This window comes from Balaenoptera acutorostrata, chromosome 20 (genome assembly GCF_949987535.1).
Source record: "Balaenoptera acutorostrata chromosome 20, mBalAcu1.1, whole genome shotgun sequence".
NCBI lineage: Eukaryota > Metazoa > Chordata > Mammalia > Artiodactyla > Balaenopteridae > Balaenoptera > Balaenoptera acutorostrata.
In genome coordinates this window covers 42,326,626-42,353,729 of record NC_080083.1, presented here as the reverse complement: position 1 = coordinate 42,353,729, position 27,104 = coordinate 42,326,626, and the positions used below count along the sequence as shown (strand labels likewise).

The 27,104-nt window shown below is 50.5% G+C and overlaps 2 protein-coding genes across 5 annotated transcripts in view; one reads left to right on the top strand and one right to left on the bottom strand.

Annotated features, from left to right (window-relative positions):
- ATP6V0A1 (ATPase H+ transporting V0 subunit a1) overlaps positions 1 to 21,774 on the top strand; it is a 57,983-nt gene extending 36,209 nt beyond the window's left edge. For 2 of the 4 annotated variants that reach the window (XM_007177786.2, XM_007177784.2), the window contains exons 15-22: positions 1,337 to 1,455; positions 1,993 to 2,209; positions 3,148 to 3,255; positions 8,482 to 8,589; positions 9,555 to 9,572; positions 13,926 to 14,043; positions 14,341 to 14,512; positions 20,139 to 21,774. In XM_007177786.2, coding sequence (XP_007177848.1) covers positions 1,337 to 1,455; positions 1,993 to 2,209; positions 3,148 to 3,255; positions 8,482 to 8,589; positions 9,555 to 9,572; positions 13,926 to 14,043; positions 14,341 to 14,512; positions 20,139 to 20,232 — 954 coding nt within the window. In that variant the 3' untranslated portion in view covers positions 20,233 to 21,774. The remainder of the gene's footprint in view (positions 1 to 1,336; positions 1,456 to 1,992; positions 2,210 to 3,147; positions 3,256 to 8,481; positions 8,590 to 9,554; positions 9,573 to 13,925; positions 14,044 to 14,340; positions 14,513 to 20,138) is intronic. The other 2 variants (XM_007177787.2, XM_007177785.2) reach the window with 1 other exon arrangement.
- On the bottom strand, positions 6,668 to 7,152 carry LOC103007558 (60S ribosomal protein L27a-like). The gene has a single exon (XM_057536131.1). It carries the CDS (start codon positions 7,150 to 7,152, stop codon positions 6,676 to 6,678), a length of 477 nt encoding a protein of 158 aa, XP_057392114.1. The 3' UTR covers positions 6,668 to 6,675.
- Positions 21,775 to 27,104: the final 5,330 nt, after the last annotated feature.

Genomic DNA, 27,104 nt, shown 5'->3' with positions numbered 1-27,104 from the left:
CATGTCTGATTTATACCCAAACAATTCTATCAGGTAGGTACTGCTATCTGTATTATACAGATAAGGAAACTAAGGCTTGGAGATACTTAATAAGATTTCATATGTGCATTTAACAGATGTTTACTGAATCCCTATTGTCTGCAAGGCATAGCGCCTGCTGGGGGAAACACATAATTCTAACACACAGCCCCTGCCCTCAAGTAACTTGGAATCTAATAATAATATTATCTCACATGCAGTGTTCTGTAGTTACAGAGGTTTTTTTGCAGACATCTCATTTGGTGCTTACAGGGTAGATACTGAGTTTAAAGTGCCTGTGAGACACCCGGGTATAAATGTCCATCAGGCAGTTGGAGTTGCAGAACGTCAGGCAAGACTGGGGCTGCAGAGAGAACCAGCCACAAGTTGTCAGGTTAGAGGTCACCGAGGATGAGCTCTTCATGAGGAGGCCAGTTCAGAAAAAAAGATGCCGGGCTAGATGGTGGAAGATCTGGCTTATCAGGGTACAGAGTTTGCACTTTATCACAGAGATGACAGTAGGGGTTCTGGGAGGTGTTAGCACAGGGAATGACTGCCTTGGAGTCACGATTTAGGAAACATAATCTGATGGCCAAGTGGAGGCAGAACTGTCAGGAAAATTTTACAGGCATCCAAGCCTTAGGTGACAAAGCATAAGGCAATTAATGTTTAAAAATAGATGGAAGGACAGCACCACTGGGTTTCAGTCAGCAAAATACAGAAATTTGGGAGCATCTACAAGATAAACGTCCCAATTTCTTCAACAAATCTTTTGTAATGAATAAAAAAGGAGAGCTGGAGGGAGAACCTATAGAGACTTAAAAGCTGTATCAAGCAATCATGGTGTATAGACCTTGTCTGGACCCCACTTTGAATAAATGAATTATTTTAAAAAGTATGGATACAATTGGGGAAATTTGAATACTAACGATTCCATGGTATTACAGAAACATTGTTAATGCTTTGGGGTATGATAACAGTATTGTGGTCATGTTTTAAAAATGAGTTCTTACCTTTTAGAGATCCATACTGAAATATTTACAGGTAAAATGACATAGTATCTGGACTTTGCCTCAAAATAATATGGAGGTGGGGAGTGGGTTGGGGATATGATGAACACGATTGACGAGGAGTCAACAAATAATCGTTGAAGCTGGGCCATAGGCACATGGGAGTTTGTTATGTTATTCTCTCTGCTTACGTATATGTTTAGAATTTTCCGTAATTAAAAATAACACAACTATTTTTTAGAATAGGTGAATATTTTTCCATTTGAGAACTCTTTGTAATGCCTTTTTGTTTTCTTGGGTTGTGACAGATTTGGAACATTGCTACCAATAAACTGACCTTCCTCAACTCCTTTAAGATGAAGATGTCTGTTATCCTTGGTATCATCCACATGATGTTTGGAGTCAGCCTGAGCCTTTTCAACCATACGTGAGTCATCTGTTTCATCATAAGAATGCACTTAGTTCAGACAGTGTTTTGCCTAAAGAAATCATAACACCTCTAAGGAGGGATTAATAACTCAAAACACTGTTCTGTGTTAAAGAAATGCTTTTATAAAAATCTCATTTGTTTGAATGAAGCTTGCTTAATATTAGTCCCTTAACAATGTACAGTCGTACTCAAGATCTTTAAAAAAACCTTGTGTAATTTTCATCAAAATGAGAGTTATGTTCTTTTCCCTTGACGTGTAACTCACATAAACTTATGAACTGTGGTCTCAGAATGTATTAGATTTTCCCATCTCTTCCTCATGAGAGATTGATAGGGGAGCTGTTCACGGTCCAAAAGTTTGGTAGTCATAGTTAATCCTGCTTGTTTCTGTTGCCTCCAGTTCTTCTGGCTTTTGCTTCTTCGCATGATAAACTTAGAGTTGAGGGCGCATTAGGTAGAAAATCTAGTATACTCGGTATAGGGGTGACCCTGGGTCTGTTCACCTTTAACATTTTTTTCTCTCTTACTTTTTAGCTATTTCAAGAAGCCCCTGAATATCTACTTTGGATTTATTCCGGAAATAATCTTCATGACCTCTTTGTTTGGCTACTTGGTCATCCTTATTTTTTACAAGTGGACGGCCTATGACGCTCACACATCTGAGAAAGCGCCAAGCCTTCTGATCCATTTCATAAACATGTTCCTCTTTTCCTACGGGGACTCTGGTAATTCGATGCTGTATTCTGGACAGGTGCGTCAACCCAGAGGTAGACTGTCTTAGGTGGTTTTCCTAGGTCAGGAAGCCAGATGTTTCTGTGACCCTGAAAAAGCCTTAGGGACTTCCCTGGCGGTCCAGTGGTTAAGACTTTGCCTTCCAGTGCAGGGGGGTTGTGGGTTTGACGCCTGGTCGGGGAGCTGAGATCCCACATGCCTCACGGCCAAAAAACCAAAACATAAAACAGAAGCAATATTGTAACAAATTCAATAAAGACTTTAAAAATTGTCCACATCAGGGCTTCCCTGGTGGCGCAGTGGTTGAGAATCTGCCTGCCGATGCAGGGGACACGGGTTCGAGCCCTGGTCTGGGAAGATCCCACATGCCGCAGAGCAGCTAGGCCCGTGAACCACAACTACTGAGCCTGCGTGTCTGGAGCCTGTGCTCCGCAACAAGAGAGGCCACGATAGTGAGAGGCCCGCGCATCGCGATGAAGAGTGGCCCCCGCTTGCCACAACTAGAGAAAGCCCTCGCACAGAAACGAAGACCCAACACGGCCAAAAATAAATAATAAATAAATAATTAAAAAATTGCACCTCAGAATGACAATCAGCCAAAAAAATGTATTAAAAAAAGAAAAAATTGTCCACATCAAAAAAAAAAAAAATCTTAAAAAAAAAAAGCCTTGAAAAAAATCCCCATCAGCCCACACATCCAAATCTAAATTCAGCCCATCCTCCTCCTTTGGGAGGGTGAACTGTAACTTGTGTATGTAGAAAGGGTAGAATTTATGACTCTCATCCTATGGGACGGTCCTGGGCTTTGCCACAACATCTGCTAATTATTTTGAGGAACTGGATTGTGTTATTTATTCATAAATTGGCAGGAAAGTACTATTTTAGAGGGAATTTGTGCCGGAGTTGGAAACTGCACATTTGATTAATGTGATGTGCCTTGTCCTTCTTACTTTGCAGAAAGGAATTCAGTGTTTCCTGGTAGTGGTTGCACTGCTGTGTGTCCCTTGGATGCTGCTGTTTAAACCACTGGTCCTTCGCCATCAATATTTGAGGAGGAAGCATTTGGTGGGTGTATTTCTGTTGCTGAAAGTTACTAGATTTTTTTTTTAAGATCAAGGCAATTCCTCGTTGGATATAATGAGTTGTGCATAGCCTGTATTCTCTTAAAATGCATTTGTGTTGTATCCCAGCATGAGCACTAGACCTGCTGAAATGAAAAAAACCAAAAACAAACATGTAATTGCTGCTCAGACATCCAGATTCAGCTTTGAGTAGCCCAGGTAGCGAGAACAAGTCATAAGTTTTTACCTTTCCTGATCACGCTTTGCTCATGCTGTGCTCAGCAAAATCCAGGTCTGGGCCTGTCTCGATGCAGCATCAGCCAAAGCAAGGCTGCAAGAGCTGCAGACAGGTGAACCCACTCATGTGGTTTGCCTAGGCAACCACAGGGCTGACGCTGAGACATTTTCTTTTAAAAGGAGACCGTGATACTTTCACCAACCAAAACATCCGGGGCGGGGAAAGATTTGGTTTAAAGCACATTAACTTTTTTTCTTTTTAAGAAACAGCATACATACTTGTGTTTACTTTATGTATGTATGTGTGCATCTGAATTACACACACACACATACACACACACACTTAAGATGCCAGATGTCCATTTTTGGCTATGCAATAATGCTTACTTATTACATTGCCTGGTAAAGACCAAAAGATCTTGTTGCATGACTCATGCGGCTGTTAGATTGTTACTCCTGTTGGAGAGCAGCTGAGTTACAAGACCTGCCTTCTCCCTTTTCTGACCATCTTCATCCTTCCATGTGCCCTCATTCAGTCTCCCCTTTCACTCCCTCCCTCCTTTGTTTCCTTCTCCCTTCCTCTTTTCTTCCATTCACTATCAGGAAGGGCAACCTGTGGAGGCCCCAGTCAGCCCAACCCCAAGCCAACGGGGACTAGTGGCAGCAGCGGCTGCAACAGTGAGTGAATTAAAACCAACAAACCGTCACGTTTTGTTTGAAGAGGTGGCAAACAGTGCAGCAGAATTCTTTTTAACTGTATCGAGAGCATGGGACATGTGTGCTCTTGGGAAGTATGTCCTTGTTACTCATTGAGAGGATGACAGAAAAGATTTCCACCTCTTAGGAATAGATTCTGATATCATCTTTACCATTGGTCCACTAAGTTTCCATTCAGTATGTAAGTACAGGCCTGTCTATGGAAGCAGGGCGGTTGTTATACCCTCTCCAAGTCCCATCATCTTAATCCAAGAGGGCAGCTCTTGGACTCATCCACTTTCATGTCTGTATTTTGTGACCATGTATTGGATGGGTTTTTTTAGCATGGAGTGAGAACATCTCTGTGATTCTTGAATTGATTTCCCTGCACTTTAAAGTTCTGCTTCAGAGTGATGCTTGGACATTTGGTCCATTTTAGCTGTAATTTACTCTCTTTCCAGTGGAAGCTTATGTGTGTCTACTTTTTTGTGAGAGACTCAGAAGCCCTCATGTCCTCAGCTGTTCATTGAGACCTCCACCCTGCCATGTGTCTCGTGTGTACTCTGCATCTGGTGTAATAACCAAAGTCATCTTCTGTTTTGATCTTTCCTTCTTCCAGTACTAGCTCATGATTCGGTAACAGCACTTTGAATGTTAAGCATTTCAATATTTGTCCTTAAAACATCTCTTAACCAAAATCTTATAATGCACTAATATCAGATTAGCCCAATCTATTCTAGGTAATGAATCTATGAAATTTTTTAAATCTCACCAGTAGTGATTACTCATATACTATTGTGTTCTGGTAGCATCATACTCCTTTAGATAAATGAAATGTTTAGATGATGACTATTTCCTTCATTAGGTGTTCCTGATCATTTTAACTCAGAAAATTGCTATAATTATCCTTCTAGGACTAGTCTAAAAAGGCTGATATTTTGGATCAGAAGATACTTAAATGTTGCTACTTAAAATTATTTTCAAGTGGGGACTTACTCTCTTCTTTCTAATGAGAGAAAAAAAAAAAACCCTTAAAGCACATACTGTCCACATATTGGCGTTCTTTCCATGTGCTCTTCTTTCTGCTAGTCTTAGTTTATTTAAGATGTGTTTCTGCTGCATCAGTCTTGATGCTTTTAAGTCTGGCATCCTCTTTTATGATACTATCCAAGTTAAAAGTCCCTGGTCTGGAAACCTGCACATTCAGAGGGACTTCTTAGCGCCCTGGTTCTTTAGCCAAACATCTGTTTCTGGAGGGCAGCCCGAAGGCATCAGGATGATCATTCTACCACGGGGGTCCTAGATTCCTGACCCCAAGGGCTGAGGACATGAACACTGATCTGTTTTTGTTCTGTTCTCTGTCCTCTTGGTTGTCTGTAAGCAGTGTATCACAATTTAATATTTTCTTTTCTTCTTTCTGCTGATGTGTGTCTCATCCGCCTTCCTGTAACTCACATCCCCTCTGTTCCGAAGGGACACTTATTCGTGTCTGGCTGGGAGGTTTAACCTGTCTGCCCCTCACTTCATCTGCTGGTTGGGGAAAGCTTCAGAAATGGCTTTCTGCTTTAGGCCTTAAAGCCTAAAGCCTGCCTCCTCGACCCTGGGATCCATCCCAAGATACTCTGGAGTCCTCTCCTGTCACCAGTGTGGTGCAGAAAGCGCTGCAGAAAAGTGCACCTGTGTTGCACCTTTAGTCCACCTTTTGTGGGTTGTCAGGTGTAATATTTGCATGACCTGGAGGTGCCAGGCGCTTCAGTGGTTCCCAGATCTGACTACACATCAGAATCACCTGGTGAACTTTAAATTTGTTTCCTAGGGCATTAAGACAGAACAGACAAGTGGAGGAAGACATAAAGATTGCCTGTAATGCCATGATCCAGACAACCCCCTACTGACATTAAAAACTAAAATCAAAGCAATAGGTGCACTTGGTTAGAGATGCAAATAGTACTGGCAGTGAAAGCCTCCCCATCCCCAGCCCTTCTCCCCCACCTTCTCCTCCAGGGTATTGTTAACAGGTGGGGAAGTTTGCCTTAAAAATTTTTTCTGCAGATATCAACATATATCTATCATCTATTGATAAAAATATGTATATGTGTATGTACATATATATTTAAAACACATTAGCAATTGTATATTAAATTGTAGCACTCTGCTGTCCCTTGATTAGGTTTTTTAAAATTTAGTGTCCTTAGAGATTGTTTCGTAGTGATACTCTTATAGTTGCCTAGCATTCCATAGAACGTTCTGTTGGATGTGCTTAAATCATGTAATTGTTCTCTTGTTGATGGCTCTGTTGGTTGTTCCCAGTTCTTTGCTATTCCAAATAACACAGGGCACGTCCTTGTCCTTGTATCTTGATAAAACTTCACAGGCAAAGATGTTCCCAGCAGTGGACTTGCTGTCTCAAAGGGTGCATGCATTTTTTTGTGCGTGCCTTTTTTTTTTTTTTCCACTTGTTATCATTTAATGAATCTCCCACCATGTGGCTTCAAGCTACCAGGACACAAGCCCCACCGACACCCTTAATCTTCTCCTCAGCTCTTCTGCTGAAGAATTTGGCCTTCACGATGACAGCCTGCTTTGGGAGCTTTCCCTTCCTCAGAACTTTGTAGTAGCCTGATCGCACCACATCAGTGATAGGAGCAGCTCCAGTCTTGTTCTTGGCGGCATTTACCCGTGTCTGCTCACTGACCAAGGTCCACAATTTATCAAGGTTGACAGCTGGGCAGAAGCTCTGGTCCCTCTTTAAGTGGTAATGCCTCATACCAACTTTCCCAAAGTATCCTGGGTGATATTTGTCGAAGTTGATCCTGTGGTGATGCATGCCACCAGCATTACCACGGCCTCCCGGGTGCTTCCAGTGTTTGCCATTGCGGCCGTGGCCGTGGCTAACGTGGCCCCTAAGTTTCCGGGTCTTCCTTAGTCTGGGTGGCGTGTCGGCGGCCGAGACCAAAGAACTGTGCATGCCTTTTCCATTTTGATAGACCCTCGAAATGATCATACAGTTTGTACTTGGGGAAATATTTTTTAAAATACAGATTTTCTAGGCCCCACCCCAGACCTACTAAATTTACAACTTCTGGGGGTGGTATTTGAGAATCTCTGCTTAATGAAATGCAACTTTCAACGTGATTCTGATGCAGCTGATTCTCTGACCACTGCTAGAAGAAGAGAGAGAATCTGCCCAAACCCTGAGGGTTGATGGTCGCAGGCTGTGGCCATAGGTGCACACCAGAGGTGAAGCTGCGAGTAGGGACCTTGAGGCAATTGACCGAAGCTGCGTGCACGTTCTGTGTGCTGCTGCTCAGGGGCCATTTTGCAGGAGAGCGGTCTTTGAACTCTTGCCTTGTTTGACTCCCCTGACAGAAACCACATGAAGTGGGTCTTGGAGATGTTTCTTCAGCTCCTTTTCACCCTGTGGCAGGTTAGCACTAAGTGGTATCCGTCAGACTTAACCCCAGTTCTGCCTAGTTTTCGTACCCAAAAAGTCCTTTTGCCTCAGTAAACCCAAACTTTTCCAAATCAGGTTGACTTAGAAATCCTGGTCCTAGGGACCCTGCTGAAAACTGCCTGGGGAGTAAGAGGCAGCAAGCACGCAGTCAGCACCCGCCCACCTGCCTGTAGAAGAGTTGTGTTAACACTCCAGAATCCTCCACGGAAGGATAGGATCAGGTTTTTTTTGGTTTGGTTTTGTTTTGTTTTAAGTCAGTATTCTCTAGCTACAAGCTAATGTACATTAAGCTTTTTTTCCTTCTGTGACCTGGGAAGTCCTTTGTTCCTGGGCAGGGACCCGGTACGTTTCAGGGAGAGGTTGCTGGAAGTCTCGGGCTCCTGTTGAAATCTTAACAGACTGGGTTGCAATCACCATGTCATTTGGCTCTCCTCCCTCTTAGAAAGTCTAATCTTTAGTTCCAGAAAAACTTAGGCCATTGAACTCTTTACAGGTAGAGCTGCGCTTGTTAGGAGACTTTGTCCGTATTAAGCTTTTCACTCAAGCAGGACTCTGTCGGCGTTGGCCAAGGCAAGGTTGGTGTCTCTTGGTGCAGCAGGAACTGCCTGTTGCCTCTGATCAGGATGAGGTGGTAAATGTAGTTCGGGCTGGGCCTGGGCGGTGGTAGTTGGGATGGGAACAGTGGCTTGGTTTTACTTAGCTGTTCGATCAGTGGGTTTTGTTTTTGTTTTTAGAATATATGCTTTTCTGAGGTTTGTATGTACTAACCATCGCCCTTCCCCACGTCACAGAATGTCACATTAAAGCCCAGGCAAATTCTACTCTTTCTGTTCATCTGTGTAGGGAACTCTCAACTTTGGTGGGATCAGGGTGGGCAACGGACCGACAGAGGAGGATGCTGAGATTATTCAGCATGACCAGCTCTCCACCCATTCAGAGGACGCAGAGGAGGTAAGATCAGTGGTGCGGGCTTCCTCTCCTCCCACCTCGGGTCAGCCCTAGTCTTGTGTCCCTAAGTGGCTTCACTCCTGTCCGCTCCTCGAAAAAAATGAAAAGACTAATACTGAGGATCAGCTTGCTTTCTGGACCTCTTAGGGCACTACAGCTTTTTCCAGTGGTCCCTGCTCTAAACTCCAGGTGTTGCCTGCAGAGCCCGCAGCAGTTTTGTTCTGTTGTCCGGCTTCCTGAGTTCCAAGCGGCCCACAGTACCCTGCACGCAGATCTCAGTTATTGACTGCTCTCCTCGGGGCCGAGGCAGAGCTGGCCTCAGCGCCCCAGCTCTTACTACCAGAAACCCAGGCCTCTTACGGCGGCTCCTTCATCCCTTGCCCCTCCCCAGAATGGTTCCCGTTGGAACTTTAATCACTGGGACTTTTGAAGTCCTGTTCCACTAATGTGCTCTTGTTGCAGACATTTTATTGAGCCTTTAAAAAATGTGACTTGCCTACTTTTTAGCCAAGTTTAGTCTAGTTTAGCCAAGCTAGACTTTTCCTTAAACCACCATTGGATTTTTAAAAATCCAATCTCCTTGCCTGACCGTTCGTACCACAAAGCCTCTGAGCTGAACTTTTGAACCTCATCTATTCAGTATATTATTTTTAAAACAAACAGAAAAGGAGTTGAGGACCCAGGGGACTGGACTTTGCATTCTGACTGACCGCGTCTGCTATGTGTATGACTTTAAAAAAAAAATTGCAAGGCCTGGGATGCCTTTTAAAGATTAAGTATCAACACTCTTGGCCCTGCTGACTTTGCTCTCCGTTTATGCTGAGGAGGCTTGCCTCCAATGTCAGACCATTTAACATTCACAGTCCCCACGCCCCCGCCCCCAAGAAGCAACCAGTAGCTTTGTGCTCATGACTTGTGACCTTGTGTGTGGCATGGCTTCCCACTAAGTGTAAATTTGTGTTTTCAAGCCTACCGAGGATGAAGTGGTAAGAAACAAGCTGGCTTTAGCTTCATGTTTATCTGGGGCTTCTCTTCCCGTCCTTGTGATCACTCTGCTGTCCCTGCTGCATCCTGGGGCCACACATGACACCCATGTATTCGGCATCTCACTGGCCATTTCTAACCAGTTTGTGAACCTGTGTTCTGAGAAAGCTCATCTCCATTAACTGCATCTCATGTCAGTCACCTCTGTCTTTGTTTCATTGACTTTGCTGATCTAATGCCTTGAGAATGGCTTTAAAGGAGCTACAAGTAATGTCTGCATTGGCATTCTTGAAGTGACTCCCCTTGGGAGTTAAATCCCATTGGCCCCTGCCTTCCTCTCCTGTGTTGTTATGTATGGTCGCTCTGCCCCCTGGGAATAACTGTTTCCTCCCTGCTCCTCTGAGTGCTTATGGGAAAGCTCGCCCTTCCTCCCTGTCTGAGATGCAGCCAACCTCTTCCTGCTGCCCTCATCGGCTTGATGATGCTTGGAGTGAGAATGCTGGACGTTCGCTTGGGGTCAGCTTTACCTCCACGTGACCCAGTTGGGAGGTAGACAGTTTTCAAAAGGAGGCTTTGCCTCTCAGATGCATCCCAGAAAAAACAATCCATCTGTGTGAAAGGAGTTCATGTGATACCAGTCACACATAGAGGACAACAGAGAGTAGAAAGAAAGTTGGCTAAATATTCTGGCCACAGCCCGAGTAGAAGGCCTTCTAGCTCAGCAGTAGTTCATTTAGCAACATACAAGTTTTGAATTGGGTTTTTAATAGGCCTTGCTGCACTGTTTGCATCTTCCCCCCAAATTTCTCTCTAACATACCCAGACCTGTGAACCTTTCCCTTTCCTGGCTTTCCTGGTCCTCTCAAAGGGGGCAGTGGGATGGGAATGGGAAAAACCTTTGCTGTTCTGTGTGAAAGCAGACAGTTGTCGGTCTTCCAGAAGGCCGGAGAGGCTCCTTTGCTGGCATCTAGGAGCTTCCGTGTTCCTCTGGACCACTCATCTGTGCAGAGCCACAGGCTGAGCTGCCTGGAAGGTCCCTGTCAGCATAGACCTCACTTGCAGCCACGTCCCAGGGGAGTTGACATCCAAACAAGATGGACTGGAATTCCGCCTCCCCAGTCTCTGGCCCCCCAGCTCCCTCAGAGGTTCAGTTTCCCACAGCGTCCTAAGTAGTGAGGACATTTTACCATCATCAGGTACATACACAGTCTAGTTCTCTACAGCCAGATTTAGATAACTGTCTCAGTTACCTAAATACGTCACAGGTGGAAGCAGCAGTCCCGCTCCCTGGGGGATGAACAGTCCAGCTGCAAACCAGAGCCAGGCTCGTCAATTGTCTGGGAAATCTTTGAAGGCTGTAACCACTCAGCAAGGGTCAGTGGGACCTCTCCCCACTGTGTCATCTCGCCAGGTACATTCATCCAACCCATCCATTCATTCACCCTCCATGTGCCAAGCACTCTGTTTAAAGCTGCAGGAACTGAGAGAAGAAAAACAAGTCCTTGCCTTCAAGGAACTCCCAAATTTAGGACACAGTCTGGGTGACAGATGCAGTGATCAGGGTGTGCCCAGGATGCTGTGGGAACACAGGAAGAGAGCACCTGACAAACACTGGGGTGGGGGTAGGGAAGAGGAGACCCAGAAAGGATTCCCTAAGGAAATTATTGCTGAGGTTAGTTTGGTCAAGCCGGCGTCTCTGTGGAGGGAGAGAGGGAGGGAATGCGGATGCATCAGTATATATAGTTATCATAAAGATACAAGAGGCCTGCGTCATAAAGACAGATTTTGGGGATAAACAAGTATTCAGCTTGGCTGGAGCTCGAAGTCAGGAGTTGAGGGACTGGTGAGAAGTGAGGCTAGAGGTTGGCAGACACCAGCCATAGTAGAGTGTTTAGGTAAGAAGAAGCGTCAGGGCAGTGAAGCTGGAAGTGACACAGCGCATGCCATTGCTGAAATACCCTAGTGGAGGGTAGGGGGTGTATTGGATGGGGGAGGGGCACAGTCTGAGAGGAGTCAGGAAAGAACTGGGAGGCCTGAAGGCATTTGCAGTGGGAGTTGGAAAGGAAGGGACCAATATGAGATGAAGGCAGTAAAAGCTGCGGGCCCCAGTGCCTTCATGAATGTAGGCAGTGAGAGTGAGTGAAAAGTCAAGCTCGACTTCCAGGCTTGGGTGCCTGGGGCACTAGTAGTGACCCCCTGTTAGACATGGGACGAGGAGTAGAAGTAGGTCTTGGTGGGTCAGAGGAGAGCAATCAATGAGTTTAGTTTGGGTGGCGTCGAGTTTGAAGCACCTGTGCTGCAGCAGGAGGAGATGTGGCACAGCTGGTTGGAAACAGGCAACACGGAAATAGAGGTGTCCATTTGTAAGCCCCTCCCGGGGTGGCCGCTGAAGGCCCGAGTGGCAGTGCTACAGGAGAGACGTAAGGGCTGAGGCAGGAACTCCAGCACTTAAGGAGGAACCAGGAAGGAGGCCGAGAAGGCACATCCAGAGGTAGGAGGAGAACCAAGAGGAGGTGAGCGTCCTCAAGAGGGAGGCGGACAAGGCAGTAGTGACGGACACTGCAGAGGCTCAGGTCACAGGATGTCTGTTAGACCTCCTGGCTGGGCGGTAAGGGGAGCGTGCGAAGGAGGTGTGTGGAGCCGAGGGCGCCGGAGGTGAGGAGCAGGCGTGGTGCGGCGGCGGGGAGGTGGGTAGAGAGTTAGGGCGGCAGCGGCAGTTCCCGGTCAGTCGTAGCTGACTCACACGGGGCAGTGACAGACTTCTAAGCGCTTGCCTGGGTTTCTCACTTACTTCTCGTCCCACTTAATATCTCCCTCCAATACGTAGATAAGAAAAGTTACCCAAGGTTGCAAAGCAGGAAGTTGGGAATGGAGGAGAGGAAAAAGCGAGAGCAATGCCTGGCAGGGAAGCTGTTCATGGGAGAAACTCAAGGTGGAATAAAAATGCTGAAAGGGGCTGGTTCTGAGGGAGCCCCGCACTCGCTTCTCTCTCAGAGCTCTTAGTTAAAGCCCTGCGCTCCTTGGAGCTGGGGGCTCGTCCTTCCTCAGAACGTGGGCTTTGGTGCGACGGCCAGCAGTGGTGGCAGAGAGCTCTTAACAGCACATTGGGGTTCCGGTGACTGTGATTACCCTAGTTTTCAGGGTAACTAGGAGACTTGGAAGAGCCTGTTTCAGAAGAAAAGCCCAGAAGTACTCTGGGTGTAGATAGTCAGAGGTGAGAGAAAATGAGGCGGTCGCCCAGAGATGGCGAGTTGGAGCTGGGCCCTCTCCCCGCTGGCCATGCCTGTGAGGCCTGGGCTGTTAGCGCCTTACCAGCCAGCCCTCCTCTCCTGGCCCCATGTGATTTCTCAAGACAGTTCTTGTATCTTTTGGGGGTGAAGTCATGTGAGTCTGCAAAGAAACTGGTGAAAAATAGACTCTGACCTGTGGGCAGGGCAAGCTGGGGAGGCCCACTGGGCAGTGGCCCTGTGCTCCTGGAGTCTGGTCTGGACCACGTGGGGAGGGGCGGGGAGGCCCCCGGGAGGGGAATGGCCCACCTCCTGGCCTTCAGTGGCTGTGGCCCCACCCAGGAGGGTGAGGGCCGGAAGCGTGCCTGCGGCTTCTCAGGCAGCCTGGCTTGGAGCAGCCCTAACAGGGAGCTCCCGGAAGCTCGCTCCAGCCCCTCCGCTTTATGCTGCAGATAATTTCTGATGTTGAGACAAAAACTGGAAGAAAGGGAGCGTGAGGAAAACAGAAACAACAATACACGTTCTGTTCAGTCTTCATCATGTGTCCAAGTAGGAATTTGTAAAACTTTTGCCAAAACGTCCCTGTGTGATCTTTTCAGAAGTCTCAAAAGTAAAAGGAGGTTATCTTGCCGCCAACGTGTCGTGAAAATAAGAAGTGGCTGCAGAGGTTTAGTCTTCTCCAGGCGGTTTCCAGCCTGGTGGCCTGTCCCCTGACGTACGACCCGGGGCAGAGCCCTTCCTGCCCTCCTGGCTCATTCGGAGGAGGGTGCTCCGCTCTCAGGCTCCGTCCGTGAGGTGGAAGTCAGCCAGAGCGGGTGCTCCCAGACAGCCCTTAGCTCGACGTGCAGCCCACTCTGGAGCTGACAGCCTAGTGGGGAGAGAGAGCAGATGTGTTGAGAAGAGTCTCATGAAGACGTAGTTCATTAAAATGTGATGTGTTGAGGGGCATGGGGTGTCCCAGTCGGGGGCTCGGCCAGGCAGGATTTCTGGGGACGGCACAGCTGAAATCCCCACCAGGAGTTCAGCAGCGGGGGCTCCAGGCCCATGTAGCCGTTCGTGCCAGCGCTCAGAGCCCTGCACGCTCCCCTCCCAGCCTTACATCTTCTTTCTGGTTTCCTCCCATGACAGTTTGATTTTGGGGACACCATGGTCCACCAGGCCATCCACACCATTGAGTACTGCCTGGGCTGCATCTCCAACACGGCCTCCTACCTGCGGCTCTGGGCCCTCAGCCTCGCTCATGCACGTGAGTGTGCTTCTCTCAGGTCAAAAACTACGTTTCTCCCCTTCTCCGGGCACTCCCTCAGGTGGGGGCTTAAAGAGAGTGGACATTATGTAAAAGCCTCTGGAATTATTGACTCCTGAATCCAGAGAGAACGATGTCCAGATGGGAGGATCAGTGCTTCTGCCAGGTTAGCTGGTGAGGTCGCAGAAAGCCAGGGGGCAAGGAAGACTGCGGTTGAGGGATGGCAGAGCAAAACGCAAGGCCTGCAGCACCCCTGGCCCAACTGAACTGGATGTCATGTCTCTCCCCGTTCCGCAGAGCTGTCGGAGGTGCTTTGGACCATGGTGATCCACATCGGCCTAAGCGTGAAGAGCTTGGCGGGAGGTTTGGCGCTGTTCTTCATCTTCGCCGCCTTCGCCACCCTGACTGTGGCCATCCTCCTGATCATGGAGGGCCTCTCAGCCTTCCTCCACGCGCTGCGGTTACACTGGTGAGGGACAGCGCGGGGTCGAGGGTGGGGACGTGTCCTTAGCGGCACTGAGGGCAGTCTTACTCCTGTCCAGAATCCAGAGGCACTAGGAAGTATCTGCTTTCACATCCTCATACCCCAGGACGTACTTGGTAGCGAGCCTCAGGAAATGTCCACAGAAAAGCACAGCTCACTCTCACAGCAGCCAGGGAGGACCCTCTGGTGAGTGCTGTCACAGTTGCTCTCCCTGTCTCCAGCCTTCTTCAGCGCTCTTGATGATGGCTTAAAAGATCTGCTGGGGGTTTTTTGTTTGTTTGGGGGTTTTTCGCACTGGCATATAGCTCTCTCCTGTCTTCAGAGGAATGAAAGCAGCTCTGGAATAGATTCTACGTCCAGGAAAGTGCCAGAGCACACTGTGCCCTCATTTCGTCCCCCTTATTCTGTCATCGTGCCAGTGTCTTTGGGTAGGACCCCTGGCAGCTCTCTGTGAGCAGGGGGATTCTTGGCTCCATAGCACGCTAGCTCAGTACACTGAAGCAGCTTCTTCGGAGGGGCAGGTTTTGGATTTGTTAGTTTTCTTTAATGTCGTTTTTGGCTCTTAATGGCTCTGCATGGAGATAGCTCAGCCCCAGGCAGCGGGAGATCTGGGGTCTGGTCTGGACCGTGACTCCATGACCTCAAAGTAAGGTTGCCAGGTTTAGCAAATAAAATTACAGAGCACTCAGTTACGTTTAGATTTCAGGTAAACGATGAATATTTTTTTTACTGTATTTCCCGAATGTCCGTGGGACATACTTATACTAAAAACTGGGCATCCCGTACTTTATCTGGCTACCCTACCTCAAACCCTACATCTTCGAGTCTCCACTTCCGCCTTCACATTATGATTCTCCCTCTCTTTTGGGGTCCAGTGGCTCTGGAAGCTCCAGACCCTCTCCTCAGAGAAACACCCCCTCAATGTGTGCACACACAGTTTTACCAGTTTAGGGGCTCACAAACTCACTGACCCTACCTTAGGACTCCCTAGATGAGATGATCTGTGGTGTTAATGACCTCAAGGTCAGAAGAGGGCCGTGACTGTCTCTTTCCATCACTTCTGGAAACCTGAAGAAAACCAAAATCTGAAGCTGAGAAACCTCTTCCCCACTCCCTTTATCTTTGATTTTTCTCCTGGCTTGGTTACAGCTGAGCCTGCTCAAAGATTCCACCGTTTGTTGTTCTGAATTACAGAGGTGGGACGTGAGGCATGTAAGGGTGAGCCGTGGCCGGGACTTACCCTTCCCTCAAAAGCTCCTCTAGAAGACTCTGTCCTGCTGCGTCAGTACACGGTGCTTTCTCAGGCCTGGCCCTCTCCTCCCGCCTCCCGTCCCCTCCCCGCCCAGCTGCTGTTTACTGGGAGCCGGGAGGCTGGCCACGCCACCGGCTCTCAGCTTATCAGCGCACGCTCACCCGGGCACACTTCCTACCACTCGGTGCAAGGGGACGTCTGTGCTGCCACCCTGGGGTGACTCACTTTTTCTTGCCCCCTCGGCTTCCTTTCCTGTTCCATTCCCGTCTCCTGAGCCCTGGGCTTGAGGGAGCAGTTACCACGCCACCTTGACTGCAGCCCAAGTGGAGAGCCTGTCGCATCCTCCCTGGGTGGTGGGAGCAGCCAAGGAGCTGGAACAGACCTGTCAGAGCAGTGAGCCAGGCACACCGCGGAGCACGGAGGGCCGCCTGCGCTCAGGCCTGTTGTCCAGAATGAGCTGAGGCGATTGGGAGGTCATGCTTTGCTGCCTGCAGGATTACTTCTTCCCCGGGCTCACCTGCGGCCTTCGAGTGAAGGTGTCTTCCCACGTCCTCGTGAACGAGCCCAGGGAAGTGACAGGTGGCGAGAGAGCAGGCTTCAGAATCGGGTGACCCGAGTTTAAATTCCAGCTCTGCCCGTGCTGGCTGGGTGACCCTGAGGAAAGCACTTAACCTCTCTGAACCTCACTTGCTCTCGTGTGAAAAGAGAGGATAACGTCCACGTGACAAGGTTGCTGTGATTAAGTAGGAAATAATGCACAGACCAAGTGACTGCCGCGGTGCCCTGGCACACCGTAACCTGTGTTCAGTTGCAGACGCGGCTGCCCTGCGGAGAGGGCTGTGGCCCCTGTAGCGATCTGCTTCCGGTCCGTTAGAGAGAAGGGAGACCCCAGGGGGATGCACGTGATACCACTTGAATGCCTCGCAGATGCAGTTTGCAAGGAGTAGGCTGGTCCGACATACTGTACTTGCAAGGTGGTGGGTGGTTGCTGTTGTTTGGTAGTGGAAATACTGGGTAGGAGAGAAAAAACAGTGAAAACTCCTTTGTGCAGCTTTCAGAATCCCGTCACTGGGGGCATGTTTGGAGCATCTCCCCCACCACCAGAAAGGGGTGAATGAAATTGGTGCTCATGCACCCCCTCCTGGCCAAGTGTGGACATGCCTTGAGGATTCCTGGGTCTTAGTCCAGCAGGACTGCAGGAATTCCGAGTTGAGGCCATCCTCTTGGGGGTGGGAACAGCTGGGCCCACTGAAAATGGCTGCAGGGACATTGCTGCGATTTTTCCTGGCGTCCAGCCTGGGCATCTTCGTACCTGTCACTTTACCCCTGGTGTTCAGCTGGGGTTTCTTGATTCTGATGCAAGGGCTGCCCCGTTACACAAGTTCTGGGTCTCTTTGGTGGGGACAAGAAGAAAAACATGTGATTTGAAAGCAAGGATAAACCACAGGTCTGAGGTTCATGTAGGGTCATGAGGAGGCAAGTGACATCTGGAAACAGCAGTGAGCGGGTTCATGCACCCGCCTGCTAATTCTGTCTCTTCCTGAGTTACGTCCGTCTCTTTTCCTCCCACCAACTGTGTGTACTGGGCTTGGTCTTCTTGGCTACCATAATGAGATATCTTTTCTTCCTCAGAAAAGGCAAAGGCAGGGGTGTGAGTTGTGGTTTTCACTGTGGACACCAGAGTGCTATTAGCAGAAAGACTGCTGCCCCATGGCCTGCCTTCACAGGAAGCTCATCCCTTCCTAGCTAACAGATTCCACGTGAACACTCACAGACTGGGGGCTAACGGGACAGATTTGGGGGCCAGTGTGGTGTAAGGAACTCAGTGGCACCACAGCAGGACCCCGCGGGGTGGCTGAAGGAGTGGCCGCTCAGGAGCACGAGAACACCTGAAATGTGACCTCATGGCCCCGGCACTGCGCAGAGAGGGACAGAGCCATCTTTCTAAAACTGCCTCCCCTCGGTCACATCCCCACCGGCAAGGGAAGAGGCCCAGGCTTTCCCCCTTCCTTCACTTGAGAAGACATGGCTTCTGTCACGTAGCAGGAGAACTCTCTCTCTGGACTTCCAGTTAGTCCTTCTGGGCCACTGGGTTGCCTTTTCCAGGTGCGGGAGCTGGCAGGGGTGACAGAGAACCCCATCTGACTGCCTGAGGCTCTCCTCACATCTGCTGAATCCTGAGATGCGTTTTAGTGGCCTGGGGCGTGGCAGGGTCCATGGAGGCGCCCCGAGCAGAGCCCCTCAAGAAGGAAGAACTTGCAGGGCAGCCAGCGGGGCCCCGCTGTGCCCGGGCACAGAGAACTTCATGTTTATACTTTCTCAGGAAGCACACAGTTCCCTGGCTGGGAGGGAGGCGAGGGCGGGGAGACCAACAGGGAAACTGCTTTCCAGCTTTGTGCTGGGAGGTTAGGGTGAGCACGGCTGAGAAGGGAGGCGAAGTCAGGCTGACGCTGAGATACCCAAGATGTCCCTGGTGGGGGCCACCCTAAGTCCCTAACCTCGAGCAGCAGCTGGTGGGCGAGGTGGTGTCAGGTGGTGTGTCAGAGGGACCGCCCATCTGCTCACACAGCAGAATTTAAGTGCCCCCATCCCAGGCGCGTGCCCCCTGATGTAGATGAGGCAGGCAGGGTGATGCCAAGAGAAGGGTGGTGATCCCTCAGGCGTCTGAGAACGTCTGCAGCTTCTCCATTCACCCAGTCTGGAGTTAGCATTGTTTGTGTGATGAGCCAGCCAGAGGTCAGAGTTCCGGATACCTCACAGACCCCAAGGTGAGCTGCCCACCGGCTGGCCGTACACTGTTGAACAAAGTGAAATACCATTGCCGCGTGCAGACACAGCCTACCCAGCATGGAGGATTCAGTCATCACCACAGAGGGCAGGAAGCAGGAACCTGCCCCCATCCCCACCGCATTCCCCCAGAGGAGGCCTCAGGAGCTGGGCCCTCTTCTCCAGGTGTTGGGACACAGGGCTGAGTCCTGTGACCGACTGCAGTTTGAAATACCCCCTCCTGGATCCCATTTTCTCTGAGGGAGGCTTGGCCGAGACACTGATGGGAATCCTCCAGGGGCCGGGAGGCTTTGGGGGCCGTGGTGCGGCCCCCGGATTGCGGGGTCGGGGAGAAGGCTGCCTGCTCTTACGGCCGCACAGAAACTTCTGTTCCCCTCTTCTCCCCAGCGGGTGGAGCTGGCAGCTCTGCAGTCAGGGTCCTCAGCCAGCACCCCAGGGCTGAAGGGGCCTCTGAGGACCTCTCGGGGCCACCAGCAGACAGTCCTCTTCCCACTCCCTTTTCACTGATTCCTCCCTTATCTTGGAGGGAGGCCGCCCTGGCTGAAGGCTGAAGGCTGAGTGAGGGGCATGAAGGTGGAGAGCGTCTTGGCGCCCTGCTGTGCAGTCAAACCGCTGCCTGCAGCCTGCCCTGCAGCCTGCCCCGGGCCCAGTGCAGCCTGCTATCGCAGGGATCTCGGGCCCCCAGGGTCACACAGCACTGAGTGGAAACTATTCCTCAGGGCAGCTCTCCTTGGCTTTTTTATCCTCTGAATCATGCATTTTTCTGCCCATATTTGGTGGTGATTTGGTTGCTGGGCAGACATCCAGGGCGAACTCGCAGCCTGGCTGTGCATACAGGCGTGGACTCCTTCCTGCCCCCTCAGAGTTTGAAGGGCCCAGAGAGACCATCAGGGATGGATGCTGGGCTGCCGGGGAAGGGAGCTAAAGCTGTTTTTCCTTTCAGTCCCCAAGAGAAGAATTCTTTCTTAGATGTTTTTGTAGTTGGAGAATATTTTTGCCGTTGCTTTGAGAAGACTTCCCCTCCTAACTTCCCCCTTTCCTGGGAATTTCCTCCCTAAGTCGAAAGCCTCCACCATTCACTAGCAACCCTCCCTTCTCCTTCCTCCCCCGAGAAGAGAAATAAACAAGAAAACAGTGGCGCCTGCCAGGGTTCCTTGCGCTGAGCTGGTGGCTACTCAGGCTTCCCTTGGAGGTCCGCTGCGGGCCCTGCCAGGAAGGGGGTGTTGGGGGGACTCTTCTTCATCGTTAGAGACTCAGGCCAACTGAACGTTTTTTGCACGTGGGCCTCTGCAGAGAGTTTTGCATAAACACACTCTCTGCTGAGCAGGACAGAGCAGGAACTGAGGCCAAACCGTTGCACTGGTGTGCACTCTTGCCGCGGGCAGGCCCTGGGCGTAACGAGTGGGAGGTTGTGTTAGGATTAGGGTCGTGTGCGCCATGAGCAGGCCGAGGTCTGGGCTTTGTGGGTGGCAGGAGGCTCGGGGAGCTTGGGGTTGGGTCATCTTTCTGGCCCAACTGTGGAGTCCCAGAAGGTTTCTGTGGAATGATGACTCTCCTCTTCTCTTTCTCCAGGGTGGAATTCCAGAATAAATTCTACAGCGGGACAGGTTTCAAGTTCCTACCCTTCTCCTTCGAGCACATCCGAGAAGGGAAGTTTGACGAATGAGCCCCTCCCTCAGGGGTGCTGTGCGCCCTCTGCCCTCCCCGCTCCCTCCACGGTGATTAGCTGTGCTCCGCTTTCCTGTTGGTTGTGAGCCCTGGGTATCAGGGCATCTGAGTCATCCCTGCCACCCTTCCCCCAGCCACCTGTGAGTCATTTAGACAGACCCAGCCCTTCCTGGGTCCCCCGCCACCTCCAGCTTTGTGTGTTGTAGTGCAGTGATTTTCTGGAGAGAAGCGGGCCCGAGCCGTCACTCAAACCCACTCCCGCTGGGCACCCTCCTTGCCCTCCCAGCCTCTGTCCAGCCCTTCCTGTGCCCCCTGGTGGTGAAGCAGTTTGTGCATTTACACAGGAGCGCAGAGCGCTTGGAGGGAGCGCCTTCACCGTCCACACCCAGACTCTGAGGCCCCCCGCTCCTGCCACTCTCCTTCCCGGTGGGGGATGGGGTGCTCTTTAACACTCCCCACTCTTGGATTAGCAGGGGTGGGTCCAGGAAGATGGTGTTTCTGTCCTCTGCCCACCCCCTCTGGTCTTCAGTGCGCTCGTTAATCAGGAATTCAGCTGGACCCAACTGTGCCAGCGTGCGTGGCTTCTCCCTGGCAGCCCCAAGGGTCCCTGGATACCCTGCACCGCCTTCCTGACCCCCACCCTAAACTCACACCCTCTCCTCCTCCTTCCCAGAATGCCCTTTTAGCACCCAGCATAACATGCACAGCGGGGAGGACCCAAAGCAGAGGTCCTGGCTGGCTCCTCTGGTGGCTGCTTCTCAGGCCGTGCGTGGGCCGCAAGCACGCCCTCGGGGCAGAGGGTCCAAGTCCACGCTCTTTCCTGGTGCAGACCCGGAGACCTTTCCCCAGCCCCAGTCACGAGTCTTGAGTGCAGAACTGTAGTCATTAGGGGTGGTTCTGCCTGCAGACCAATCTTGCTCTGCCCACCGGTGCCCCTCCCCACTTCCACACCGACCCCAAGTGGAGCAAGTGGGTCCTGGGCAGGGAAAGTCAACGTCATTTACCATTTGCTGATTGGAGGCCGCTGGCAGGGCCGCCAGTGCGTGCAGTTGTGAGAGCTGCGTGGCCCTGCCCTGTGGGCTGGTGGGGAGCGCCCCCAAAGGGCCGCCGCCCCGTCACCCCCACACCAGGATGTGGATCTTGGGGCCTTTTAATCATGCGTTGGCACAGCAGCTCTGGCTGCTTCAGCTAAATTGATCCCCGTGCCTTCAGTGGGCGAGAGGACCCCCTCAATTGGTCGGCCCCTTCCCACCCCACCCCACCCCTACCCCCTGCTTGTCTGGGAGCTGCTGAGCACTGCTCACTGGACTCTCCCAAGCTGGGCCACTGCCCCAGCTTCACCGCGCAGTAGCCAGTGTGACCCGACCCAGCCCTTGTGCAGAGCCCCCTCCCATCCGGTCCCTCCCTCCCTGTGGTTTACATGATGATCTTTGCTCTGTTTACAGCGGCAGGAGTTTGAAGCAGAGTTCTTTATCAGGAATCCTGCCCAAGGCCCTTCTGTTCAGACATTCCCGTGCGGAATAAAGTGTGTTTGACTCTATCGGGGAGGCTGCTTGTCTGCGTGCCCACAGCCCCTAGCCCCTGCGTCACTCAAGGCTCAGCCCTCCTGAGCCCACCTAGTATCCTTACACCTGCCACTTCCCTCTGTCAGCATTTCTGCTTTTTCCTCTGATCAAAGACCGCAGTTGCAGTGGCCCTGGCCAGGCAGTTAGTTTGTGAAATTCTCACCTTATCTCAAGTTTCCCAGGGGCCTTCCCACTCCCTGAGCCAAGGCAGCTTTTCAGACACTACCCATGTGGGGGAGGGGACTTGGGGACCCATCTCCGTCCCGCTTTCTGCACCACACACCCAAACAGCCGGGGGAAGCAGGGACCTGGACGTCTGCCCACCCTCCTCTCCCTCTTCTGCGAGCGTGCTCTCCAAGGCTCAGCAGCCTGGCTATTTTGAGCGCTGATTGCCTTTGGCCTTGGTGTAGGCAGAGGCTCAGCGTAGGGTTGGTTCCTCAGGGCAGCTGGAAAATTCGAGGTGCTGAGGCAGGCAGCCCAAGAGCCCAACGGGATGTCCTGGCAGGCGGGGTGGGCAGGGCGGGCGCCTTCTCCCTCCTTACTGCCATGTAAGGTGACCGCATTCTTTCTCAGCCCTCCCTCTCCATTCCTCCCTCTTGGGGCCTCCAGGGCAGGGGCTGCCCAGGAATGTGAGCAGCAGGCCACCAACTGCTGCTCCAGGAGGGGCGGGAACACCCCGTTCATTCCATGCTCCGCAAACCCTCTCCCCCCTGATGGGCCACCTGCCCTGGAGCAGCCCTGGGTACAACACCCAGCATCCACTCCTCAAAAAGTTGCGGGTAGACATTCAGGAAAATGAGCCCTTTTAACCTCTTCTCTGTTACTGACTCAGATAGATAACTAGGAATCAATGGACTAGAATTGAGAGTTCAGAAACAAACCCTAACGTGTATAGTCCACTGGTTTTCCACACGGGCCAAGATAATTCACTGGGGAAAAAACAGTCTTTTCAACAGATGGTGTTAGTACAACTGGGTACCCACATGGAAACGAACAAATTTGGACTGCTATCCACTGTATACAAAAATTAACTCAAAATGGATCATTGACCTAAACATAAGAGAAGTCTTAGAGGAAATCATAGGAGTACATCTTCCTGACCCTGGGTTAGGCAGTGGTTTTTAGATATGACGTCAGAAGCACGAGTGATAAAAAAAGAAGATGAAAGATAAGTTCGGTTAGCAAAGTTAAAAACTTTTGTGCTTCGAAGGACAGGATCAAGACAACCCTCACACTGGAAGAAAATATTTGCAAAGCATGTATCTCATAAGGAACTTGTATCTGGAATATATACAGAACTTTTACAACTCAGTAATAAAGACAAATACCTCAGTTTTTAAAAGGACAAAGGATCTGAACAGGCATTTCTCCAAAGAAAACACGAATAGCCAATAAGCCCATGAAAAGGTACTCAGTATCATTAGTCATTAGGAAAACGCAAATCAAAACCACGAGGAGACACCACATCACACCCACTAAAAAGGCAATAATTTTAAAAAGACAATTAAGTTTAGGGACTTTCCTGGTGGCGCAGTGGTTAAGAATCCGCCTGCCAATGCAGGGGACATGGGTTCAAGCCCTGGTCCGGGAAGATCCCACATGCCGCAGAGCAACTAAGCCCATGCACCACAACTACTGAGCCTGCGCTCTAGAGCCCACGAGGCACAACTACTGAGCCCATGTGCCACAACTACTGAAGCCAGTATGCCTAGAGCCCGTGCTCCGCAACAAGAGAAGCCACCACAATGAGAAGCCCATGCACCACAACTAGAGAAAGCCCGTGCACAGCAACAAAGACCCAACGCAGCCAAAGATTAAAAAAAAAAAAAAAAAAATTACAAGTGTTGACAAGAATGTGGAGAAACTGGAACCCCCATCCACTGCTGGTGGGACTGTAAAATGGTGCAGCAGCTTTGGAAAGCAGCCTGGCAGTTTCTCAAAATGTTAAATGTAGGATTAACTTAGGACCCAGCAACTTGACTTCTAGATTTCTACTCAAGAAAAATGAAAAAATGTGCACACAAACTTGTGCACAAGTGTTCATAGGGGCATTATTCATAATAGCCCTAAATGGAAACAACCCAAATGTTTATCAGCTGATGAATGGGTAAACAAAAGGCAGTATATCCATACAATGGGTATTATTCTACAATAAAAAGGAATGACGTACTGATACATGCTGCAACAAGAATGGACCTCAGACACAAGGCCACATAATGTATAATTCCATTTATGTGAAATGTCTAGAATGGGCATATGTGTAGAGACAGAAAGTAGATGGGTGGTTGCCTAGGACCAGCTGCTGGATGGGGTTGGGGGCAGGGTTTCTTTTGGGGGATGATGAAATGTAAAATTAGATTATGGTGGCAGTTGCACAACTCTGTGGCCATACTAAAAAACTACTGAGTTGTACACTTTAAACTGGTAAACTTTCTGGTATAGATCAATAAAATGGGGCTGGGGAGGGAGGACTAGGACCTCCCCGGGAAGAAATTCCTCCCTAGCCTGGATGAGAAGACCTGGGCCAGTGGGTCATTGGCTAAGCTGAGCTTCCAGGATCTGGGGCCTTGGGCTGCTTCCAGCCCAGCCAGCTAAAGATGGGACCAACTGGGAACTGAGCCCTGGAGGGTGTGGGAATTCCCAGGAGCCCTGGGGTGGGGGTGGGGAACAGGATGGCTCCATTGCTCCTATTTTTAAGAGTCTTGGCCTTTACCCTGATCCCCTCCTGTGGAATCCCTGGACCCCAGGCATCTGCTTAGTGAGTCTGTGCCCCCAACCAGCAAACTCTTCCCATCCTAGAACCAATGTGGAGAGGGTGACTTTGGGCCTGCTCAGTATTATAAAGACAGGGGACAATTCCATCACCACCTTCCGAACCCCTCCCCCCTTTCCTGTCCCTCACTGGGGACCTGGGTAGTACTGTGCCTCTTTCTACCCAGGAGCCCTGGGTGGAAAGGGCATTGGAGCTCCCCTCAGATCTGAGCCTGTTTGCCTGCCCTTCCCTCTCCAGCCTACCCAAGGCAAGGCGTAGGCTGCTCCCTGGTGGCCAGACAGGGAAGGACTCATTCCTCCCCACAGGTAAGATGGGTGGGATCCTAGCAGGGCTGTGACAGGCAGGCAACTGGATTGGCAGGGCAGAGGGACAAGGGATCTGGAGGGATTCTGGGGTGCCTAGACAGAGGGGAGGCTGGCAGGAACGAAAGAGATGAGATAGGAGCGGAGAGAAAAAGTAATAAAATATATCACGTGGTAAAAGGATCAAACAGTACAAAAGGCCCTATTATAAAAGTAAGTCTTCTGCTCCAGCGTCCCAGTACCTCATCCGAAGCGAGCACTATTTACATAGCCTTAAAAAAAAAAAAAAAAAACAAATGGGATGTACTATACCCAGTGATTTGACATCTTTTTTTTTATAAACTCAATATTTAGCTGGTTTTTAAAAATATTTTATTTATTTATTTAGGCTGCATCGAGTCTTAGTTGCGACACGCGGTATCTTTGTTGCGGCATGTTTAGTTGCGGCATGCAGGCTCTTAGTTGCCGCATGAGAACTCTTAGTTGCAGCATGCGTGCAGGGTCTAGCTCCCCGACCAGGGATCGAACCTGGTCGAACTACCCTGCATTGGGAGTGTGGAGTCTCACCCACTAGACCACCAGGGAAGTCCTGATTTGACATCTTTTAATTTTTTTTTTTTTGGCCGTGCAGCTTGTGAGATCTTAGTTTCCCGACCAGGGGTTGAACCCCGGGCCCTCGGCAGTGAAAGCGCCGAGTCTTAACCACTCGACCACCAGGGAATTCCTTGACCTCTTTTTAAAAAATATACTTTGCAGAACATTCCGAATCAGCACCAACACATCTTCCTCACTTTTTTTTTTTTAGCAAATGCTTGGTATTTCATCCTATTGATGCAACTTAATTTCTTCAACCAGCCCCCTATTGTCCTCAAAGAGTTCCCAGCTTGGTGGGGAAGATGAGAAAGACAGTGTGACACACCCGGAGTAATCGGTGACACTCTTGCCAAGCATCCATGAGCTCAGGCTGTGAATGTGCTACCAACCCCCCGGGATGGTGTCCCCAACCTGCTGCCCCTACCAGCAGCCGTCTGCCATTCTGGATGAATCCAGACCCCACAGAGAGGCACCCTGAGCCTGACGGTGGACCTGCAGCCCAATTCCCCCAAGCAATGTGTTCCCTAAGATCCAAATTGCTGGTAAAACAGGTCCTGGGAGGAGGAGAGTCCGACAAATCTCACCTGAAGCCAGAAGTGTTTGGAAGGGGGTGTTGGAGGGAGTGTAGAGAGGCCTGGGGGGCCACAAGCTATAGCTCCATGCGGGCCCATCTCTCTGGGCAGGTCTAGGAGCTGCTCTCTGGGAAAAGCTGAGAACCTTCTGATATTAGGAACTGGGTGGAACAGGGCTGCACCTCCTGAACTAGCTGTTCGCTGAGCTGGGAACAAGGCAGGGGGCACTGCAGCTTGAGTCTGCAGCTGGAGGCAGGGGGCGGAGGGACAGAGCAAGCTCAGTGGACTCCCATGTTCTCTTTCAGTCCAGGCTCTGGATTTCCTGGCTTGGCAACCCTCCTCTGACCCCTTCCCTGTCTCTAAGCAGCTGCACTCAGGCCTGACAATCTGGAAAAATCTACACCTGCCTCCAAAAGGACTCAGAATCCCTTTAGAAAGTGCATGCTTTATAAAAGGGCCCACCACTCCTGGCCACCACACAGCCCCACTCAAACCCTCCCTGCTGGTAAGCAGCCTGAAAAGTTGCATCTCTTGGGGGATAGTGGCAGAAACACTTATCTGAGAGTTAAGAGTTCCTGCTTCTAGTCCCAGACCTGCTGTCTTTTTTTTTTTTTTAATTTTTAAAATTTTATTGATTTATTTATTTATGGCTGTGTTGGGTCTTCATTTCTGTGCGAGGGCTTTCTCTAGTTGCGGCAAGCGGGGGCCACTCTTCATTGCGGTGCGCGGGCCTCTCACTATCGCGGCCTCTCTTGTTGCAGAGCACAGGCTCCAGACGCGCAGACTCAGTAATTGTGGCTCACGGGCCCAGTTGCTTCGCGGCATGTGGGATCTTCCCAGACCAGGGCTCGAACCCGTGTCCCCTGCATTGGCAGGCAGATTCTCAACCACTGCGCCACCAGGGAAGCCCCCAGACCTGCTGTCTTACTGGTCACTGATCTTCGCAGAGGCACTTCCTATCTCTGGCCCTCAGTTTCCCAGGATGTAAAATGAAGATAACTCCCATCCTGTTCGGCTGCTGCTACCGCTTACAGATCACATGAGAGCCCTTGTCACAGCCACTA